An 8451-nucleotide genomic window follows, 5' to 3' on the forward strand; every position below is an offset into this window, starting at 1 on the left:
ATAGTTTTCTCAAAGGAAGATGGCATTGGCCTGTTTGCAAGAAAATACACACACACGCACGCACCACTATAAAGAAAGAGCTCCAGGATAGGTATTCTTTGGATATACCACCACCTAAAGAGCTCTTTGTGTTCTAATAACAGCCTTCCTAACTCTCCCCCCCAGATGTGTTGACTACAGATCCCATCACTGCTAGAAATACTGGTTATGCTGGCCAGGGGTTGTGGGAGTTGTAGTCCAGGACATCTGAAGGGCATCAAGTTGGGGATGTTTGTTCTTACCCAGGGGTGAGCAATTGTCTGGAGGTGATGACTGCATTATCTTCATATTCTCTAGCTCCCCCCAGGCCCCTAAAATAACAAATAGTGTCCCCAAGTCTCAGGGTGGGGTCACTTTCCCATTTGGTTATTTTGAGGGCCCTCTTTTTTTCCAGGCATGTAGAAGGCAGCTCTTTAAGGAACTTATTAAAGTTTGATATGAGGGAGGGAGAAGACAGTCCTTGTGAATTGATGAGCCCATTGGAATTTTGCCTTGTGTTCGTTTTTTGATTTAATGCTAACCACCTTTCCTGTATCTTGCTTTTACAGTTGAGAACACGACACATTGTGAGTTTGCTTACTTGCGGGATCTTCTGATCAGGTGGGTAGCACTTTTCCCACAGGAAGGAAATGGGGTGGGTAAATAAAGACAACGTACATTTGAAGGGTACAGCACAAGCAACTCTCTCTCTCTCTCTTTGTGTGTGTGTGTGCGTGAGAGAGAGAGAGAGAGAGAGAGAGAGAGAGAGAGAGAGATATGAAGTGGTATCCTGGTTGCTCTCCCCATAGCTAGTAATGGTGCTTTTAAGTCAAAGATTACACAAGCAGTGACCACTTAAATAATTATGTCTCCTACCCTGTCCTAGAAAACTGATAGAAAGGGCTGCACCCATCAGCCTAGGCAAATTGTGGTTCTCCAGGTGTTGGACTACACCTCCCATCACCCCCTCTATATACTCTACTAATTATCAACAAGGGCAATTAAGTCCAACCCCCTGCCATGCAGGAATACACAATTAAAGCACTTCCAACAGATGGCCATCTAGTATCTGTTTAAAAGCTTCCAACAAAGAAGACTTTGTATTCCTCTGTCAAACAGCTCACACAATGAAACGGAATTTCTTTTCCTGTAGTTTTAATCCATTGCTCCAGATCCTAGTCTCTTCAGCAGCAGAAAACCTCTTCAAATATTTAAACACAGCTGTCATGTCACCTCTTAACCTTCTCTTCCCCAGGCTAAACATATTCAGTTCCTTAAGCTACTCCTCACAGGACGTTCCAGACCATCAGCTAAGGCTGATGGGAGTTGCACTCCAGTAACATAATAATAATAATAATAATAATAATAATAATAATAATAATAATAGGTTTTATTTATATACCGCCCAATCACTGGGAATCCGAGCGGTTTACAATAGAGGGGATAACAGACAGTTCCCTGCCCACAGGCTTACAATCTAAAAGACACGACACAAAAGGAGAAGGGAATGGTGAGGGGGGGAGGGAATCAGGTCCAGCATTCTTCTCTCCCTCTGAGGCCTGGACCAAGGCAGATGGACCGGAGGGAGGGCTCTTCTTCTTCAAGCTAGCCCCTGATGGTACTGGGCCAGCCTTCTCTCTCCCTCAGAGGCCGAAAGATGACAGTTGGGGAGGGAGGAGCCTCTTTCTGCAGGCTAGCCCCTGATGGTACTGGGCCAGCCTTCTCTCTCCCTCAGAGGCCAAACGATGATAGTTGGGGAGGGAGGAGCCTCTTTCTGCAGGCTAGCCCCTGATGGTACTGGGCCAGCCTTCTCTCTCCCCCAGAGGCCGAAAGATGACAGTTAGGGAGGGAGGAGCCTCTTTCTTCAGGCTAGCCCCTGATGGTACTGGGCCAGCCTTCTCTCTCCCTCAGAGGCCAAACAATGATAGTTGGGGAGGGAGGAGCCTCTTTCTGCAGGCTAGCCCCTGATGGTACTGGGCCAGCCTTCTCTCTCCCCCAGAGGCCGAAAGATGACAGTTAGGGAGGGAGGAGCCTCTTTCTTCAGGCTAGCCCCTGATGGTACTGGGCCAGCCTTCTCTCTCCCCCAGAGGCCGAAAGATGACAGTTAGGGAGGAGCCTCTTTCTTCAGGCTAGCCCCTGATGGTACTGGGCCAGCCTTCTCTCTCCCTCAGAGGCCAAACGATGACAGTTGGGGAGGGAGGAGCCTCTTTTTTCTTTCATGTAGAGGGCATGAGTTTCCCACCCCTAGTTTTAGCAGCAGGATCTGGAGCAGATGTCTTTCATAGCAAATGGAGAAGTCAGGGATCTAATATGGGAGTTCGTGTGGGCAAAGCACATTCTTTACTGTGGTTTCAGAGTCCTTTTATATTATATTATCCAGCTGTTTGTTTCCAATATTAGACGCAAACTCTTTTATAATAATCTCTCATCCTTCCTGTAGGACACACATGCAAAACATCAAGGACATTACCAGCAGCATCCATTTTGAAGCTTACAGAGTCAAACGCTTGAATGAAAGCAAGAACATGCTCTCCAATGGTGTGGCTGACAAGGAGGAGTTGGTGGCAAATGAAATGTAACACTCCTTCATCAAGCTTTGATCCACATTTCTCTCTTCCTGCCTTCCCCATCTTTCTCTCTTCTTAAAAACAAAACAAAAACCATATAGCCCCTCTGTTGTCTCTTCTCTCTGCTACTGAAACCTACCATGATGACCAAATAACAGTACTTTCCATAGGAAATGTAGCGCTTTGCCCTTTTCCCAGTCTCTGTGGGGTAAAGTGACCATTCTGTCCATTTAGGCTATTGTAAGAGACCAATAGGGAGCTAAAGATGTTGAGGACAGGCTCAGAAGAAGCTTTCCTTAATTTGATGTCTAATGTTAGCTGTGGAAATGTTAGCTTAGATCTTCCATTGTGATGGGCCAGCCATCCTTTTTTGGAACTCAGTGGAGAAAACTGATTGATTATGGCCTCTCTGCTTTAGGCTCTTGAGGCTGAAACAGTGAACTTGGTTAGAAGGTAGAGAGCAACTTTTCCCCGTTTTGGCATATTAGGAACTGAACTATACTTTCATGGGACATTTGCCCTAGTACGGAAGCCTGGTGGGGTTGCCTGAAAAGTCCATCATCCTTTCCTGTGTTCTGCCATGGTTTCAGGCTAGTTCAGCATGGGGCACAGCTGCACTCAAGAGAATGCCATGCATTCCTCACCCCGTCCATGCAGCTGGTCATCCTCTATCTGCTGGATTCCCCACTGTAGTAAGGCAGAACCATAGCAGGGAAATCCTGGAAGGCCAAAGTTGATTGGGGTAATGTTATCCTGTTTATTTGTACAGGCCTGACAAGGCCCTAAAGCGTGATAGACAGAATGTGCCAGCACATATTTCCATATTCTGTGGAAGGAGACAGTTAAAAGAGGAGCCTGTTTCTGCCTTCTTTATTTCAGTGGTTCAGACTATGGGCTTTCCCCCTCTGAGCCTCTTGATTTAAGTAGTGCCAAAGGTTTACACTGTGGTAAACCAGGGGTGTGGAAAGGGATTTTTTTGTTTATTTTTCAGTTTGTGTATTTCTCTCTCTCTTTTTATATCAAACACCATCCATTTCAGATGAAGATTTTTATGCCTAGATATGGCTCTTAACATGAGGGTAGAGTGACAGAAGGATGAATTATGAGTGTATGGCCCTATTCCACTGAGTACTGTGTACCTCTTACTTCTAATTTCTGTACTCTTTCTTTCAGAAAGCCAGCAATAATAGGGAGCCACCTTCCTCACTAGAAGAGGAGGAGGCCTACTGTGGGATAAGCATAGCAACTTTTAATGAGACCAAGATCCTGTTGGCAAATGCAGACTTTGTTGGAGGGTATCCTCCTTTGTTTTCCTTTCCTGCAGGCCTGAAATCCCAAATCCTGTTGCCTTCTTAGAAGTTTGTATGTTTGATGTATGTACACTTGAGTCAGACTTTTGTTCAGATGTCCTACCAGATGCTTGTTCAGAACAGCTTCTGCAAAGTCAGTGGAGAAAACTTTACAATTGTTTTGCTAATCACTGCATTCATCTACTTGGATTATCTCTGTTTGCAATTTTGTGTGTAACCCTTCTAACTGTGGTTAAATAACTGTGCATGCAGAGACATGCCGGTACATGTTGTTCAGCTCCATGTGAAAAGCCATACTCTGTATGAAAAGCTGAGTCTAGGATTTTTGCATGCATTTTGCAACAGAACTTTTGGTCAGAGTTACAGATGTAAGAAGAGCACCAGTTTACACAGTACACTTCTGCATGTGATCTCAATCCCTGTGGATGAGTTGGGAGTAAATGAAAGTTGTTTGCCTGTGCTAGCTGACCCTAATTTTTAGAAGTGCTGTGCCACTTCTGTGGATTATTCTGAGGGTTCTTTTAATATAGATTTCATGCAGATTCTCCAACCAGTCTTAATGCATTGGTAAGATAACTATATTGCAAATGGAAGGTGGTTTTGTCTTTTCCTTCTGAAAAGACAGAAGTTGCAAAGCTGCCACTTTCCCCCACAACATTGGAGGGATTTGTTGAACATTATCCTTCTTCATTATTCTTCTTGTTTTTAAAATGGAAACAATAGAGTTTTGTTTTCTTTGCTGTTAAATCAAGTACTCCAGAGAACATTCACATGCTCTCCCATGCCATAAAATGGTAGATTAGCAGACCCTTTTTGCAAAATGAAAGCTCTGACCATGCTGCCCTCTTGTGGAACCCTCAAAAACAAAATATAAGGAAAAGAGTAATTCTGGATCCTGGCTTTCACCGAAGACAAATGTTAAAATACCATCTTGTTTATATAGGTGCCAATGTGCCCCCCTCTAAGTAGGCAAATGGGGATGTTTTGCACCTTCACACATCACAGGAGGATGCCAGGCAGTAGCCATTATCTGTTGCAGGTTATCGTAATAGGCGGTGAGAAAAGTTGCTTATTTAAAGCATGCAACTCTCAGAATTGCCATCCAAACTCTGGTATCCATAACACAAGCATGCAAATTGATTTGTACCTTAGATTTCAGGTGACCCCATCTGCTGCATTCATAACTCCCGGTGACAAAGGTGCTTTTCTTGTCTTAATCCAAGTTGTCAGGCATTTTTTATTTTGTCTCATTTCATCTCTGATTAATAGTTCTCCAAATATTCTTTGTTCAGAGGCTCTCATACATTGTTTGTTGCAAGTAAATCTGAACTGCCCTTTTTAACTTGTATTTTTTCGCTCCGAAACTAAATAAAATAAAATGAAATAAAATGGAGGAAACTTTACTGAGCTGTGTTAAGCTGAGGAAAATTATTTTTTTTACTTGCTGACTTGCTATATTTTAGCAAAATAAAAATTGTGTATTAACTAAAATATATATATTTCAAGTGTTTAAAACTATGAAATGGGTAACTGAAACAGAGAGTCTTTTTCTCCCCTTGGATGCATTTCAACAACAAAAAAATGCATCATGTTGTGTTTGCTAATATCTCATCTAGTGAAAGCAAGGGAAAATGACTTTCTCTTTTTATATTGTACTTTGCAGGGTGAGGGAAGAGGTGTTATTGAATAAACCAAAAAAAAAAAGTCATCCAAAACTACAGAAATGGCCTTTTTGAGGATTGTATGCATTATGGCAAATTTAGTCCTGTTTTGTATAAATAATAGTGTTTAATATGTATTTCCCAAAAATAAATGTTTCAAATGGAAAATGTGAGAACAAGTCTGTGTGCATGCTTTTTAAGGATCAGAAAATATACCTATAAGCTTAAAGCCATACAATATGCATTGGCAACTAATCTGTTTAGGAACTTTTGCCCAAATGAAGCTACTCCAGCTTCCATGTCCAAAGCAAGTTTCAAAACATTGCCTTGAATACACTATCACAATTACAGATGGTAACTGATTTGTATTCACAATCCCTATGTATTCACAATAATGGTACTATTGCCATGATTGTAAAAGTTCTAAAATCCTGCTTTACTGGGCATCAGCCACTGTGAGCAAGAAATCTGTTCTCCTTTTGATCAGGACACAGCATAGTAATATCTGGCGTGAGGACACTTTGTGACAGAGACCCTTGCTTCTGATTGTCGCACCAGAGGAAGGAGGGAGGTGGAAATGTCAGTATGCTTCACAGATCCCCATTGCTCACAGTGTCTGTTACCCTGTAAAGTAGGATCGGGGGATGTTAAGCTGGAGACACTGCATAGTTAAGTAGCTGATCTGCAACCTTAGCCATTACTCCAAAAAAGGATGTGCTTAAAGGAGTGCTTTTAAAGGAGGAAAGTTAAGCACCAATGCCTTCAGAGTCCTTTACTCACACCCAACTGAGAGCTTTACATTTGCACCTTAGGACAAAGATTAGAAGGTTTTCTTTTACATATTCATAATTTCAAATTATGAATGTTTTTTATCAATCAACTTTTATTTATCAACTATGAAGCAACTCTATATAGAGTCTGTTGAACACCACATGGACCTAATCTCAGTTTCACAAAGCCATGTGCAGAAACAAAAGCCAAATGTGAATGTGAGAAGTGGAAGGTTACACCCAGTGCCATTCCTTCTTCTCAGTACCTTACCATGCCCAAATTTCAGGCTCATCAGAATGTCTGGGATCATCTAAAAACTGGTCAATAATCCAAGCTCCAGCATTTCATGGGTTCTGCTGTGGGTGGCCACAGACAAATCATGTGTCTGCCAAATGCAGCACCATGAGTCCAGTACAATTATAACTTAAATATTTTTAGGTAAATGTTATCCACTAGCTTTGAGCCAAGGGAAGAAAGCAGAAAAATAGAAATTCATGAGAAGAATTTTGAAGAAATGTCAGTGCATCACTCATTGCCATTTTGTATGGATTTTCAGGCAGATATGAGCTGAAATGTCTTAAGAACAGTCCGGCCAGAGAGAGGAGAAGGAGAGGAGCTGCTTGGCAGCCATTTTGAGACCGTGTGCTCGAGACCGTGTGCTCGTTGCTGAAGGGGCGGAGCTTCTGTGAGTCACATCTGTGAGTCACAAGGGGGCGGAGCTAGCAGACTAGCTTTATATACCAACTTCCAGAGCCTTCCAGAACAGTCCGGCCAGAGAGAGGAGAAGGAGAGGAGCTGCTTGGCAGCCATTTTGAGACCGTGTGCTCGAGACCGTGTGCTCGTTGCTGAAGGGGCGAAGCTTCTGTGAGTCACATCTGTGAGTCACAAGGGGGCGGAGCTAGCAGACTAGCTTTATATACCAACTTCCAGAGCCTTCCAGAACAGTCCGGCCAGAGAGAGGAGAAGGAGAGGAGCTGCTTGGCAGCCATTTTGAGACCGTGTGCTCGAGACCGTGTGCTCGTTGCTGAAGGGGCGGAGCTTCTGTGAGTCACAGAATTTTCGTTTTCTTTAACTCAACAACTCTGCTCAAGTGGCATCAGGTTAGAATCAGATATTGAAACAGGATGGATTTATAGTTGTATAATAGTACATGGGTTTTTAAGCTGTTGTATTCTGTATTGTGATGTATTTTACTTTGTTGTAAACCGCCGTGATCATTGGAACAGCGGTATATAAATAAAATTTCATTTCATTTCATTTCAACCTTCCCTTTAAGTGTAAGATAGCAGCCAGTACTTACCTTTAAAGAAGTATTCCCAGTAGATTGACTGTTATATTTATTACTAAAGACTTTGCAGTATGGAGAACGAGGGATCTGCCGCAGTCACCTGCAACTCTTGTGGGATGTTTCTCTTCTTGCCTACAGAAGTGGAGAACTTCACATGCACCAAGTGCAAGTTGGTAGCACTCTTGGAGGAGAAAGTGCAGCAGCTGGAGTCCAGAGTAGCTACACTTCAGCATATTAGGGAACAAGAGGATTTCCTGGACACAATAGAACTAACCATCTTGGATGAGTACCACGCAGAGGAAGATGCTCGGGTGGAAGAGGTCACTTGCCAAACAGAGGAGGCAGACAGCTGGAGGAATGTCACAAAGAGAAGTAAGCCAAGAAGGAATTGTTCGAGGAGCTTGCAGCTAGAAAATCGATTCGAAGCTCTTTCCCTTATCAAGGAGGATGAAGAAGAGCAGCCTGGACAGACTTCTGGGACAGAGCAGGGGAGCCTCAGAGTCCCACCCGAGGGAACAGTCGCTGCTAAGCCTCGGAGGAGGCATGTAGTCGTAGTGGGGGACTCCTTGCTGAGGGGTACAGAAGCAGTGATTTGTAGGCCTGACAAGATGTCTCGAGAGGTGTGTTGTCTTCCAGGTGCAAAGATCCGTGATGTGACAGAGAGGCTGACAAGACTGGTCAAGCCTACCGACCAATACCCCTTCCTTTTGGTCCACGTGGGAACTAATGATACTGCAAGACACAGCATTCAGAACATCAAAAGGGATTACGAGGCGCTTGGTAGGAAGCTGAAAGGAATGGATGTACAGGTTGTCATCTCGTCTCTTCTGCCAGTT

At 43.4% G+C, this 8451-nt stretch overlaps 1 protein-coding gene across 3 annotated transcripts in view; it reads left to right on the plus strand.

Moving 5' to 3' along the window:
• The window catches only part of SEPTIN9 (septin 9), a 339779-nt gene extending 334054 nt beyond the window's left edge, over window positions 1–5725 (plus strand). For all 3 annotated transcript variants that reach the window (XM_089534879.1, XM_089534898.1, XM_089534889.1), the window contains 2 exons: window positions 588–639; window positions 2459–5725. In XM_089534879.1, the coding sequence (XP_089391005.1) occupies window positions 588–639; window positions 2459–2597 (191 nt within the window). In that variant the 3' untranslated portion in view covers window positions 2598–5725. The remainder of the gene's footprint in view (window positions 1–587; window positions 640–2458) is intronic.
• Window positions 5726–8451: the final 2726 nt, after the last annotated feature.

This window comes from Sceloporus occidentalis, unplaced genomic scaffold (assembly GCF_023333645.1).
Source record: "Sceloporus occidentalis isolate IW3139 unplaced genomic scaffold, rSceOcc1.0.p SCAF_1, whole genome shotgun sequence".
NCBI lineage: Eukaryota > Metazoa > Chordata > Lepidosauria > Squamata > Phrynosomatidae > Sceloporus > Sceloporus occidentalis.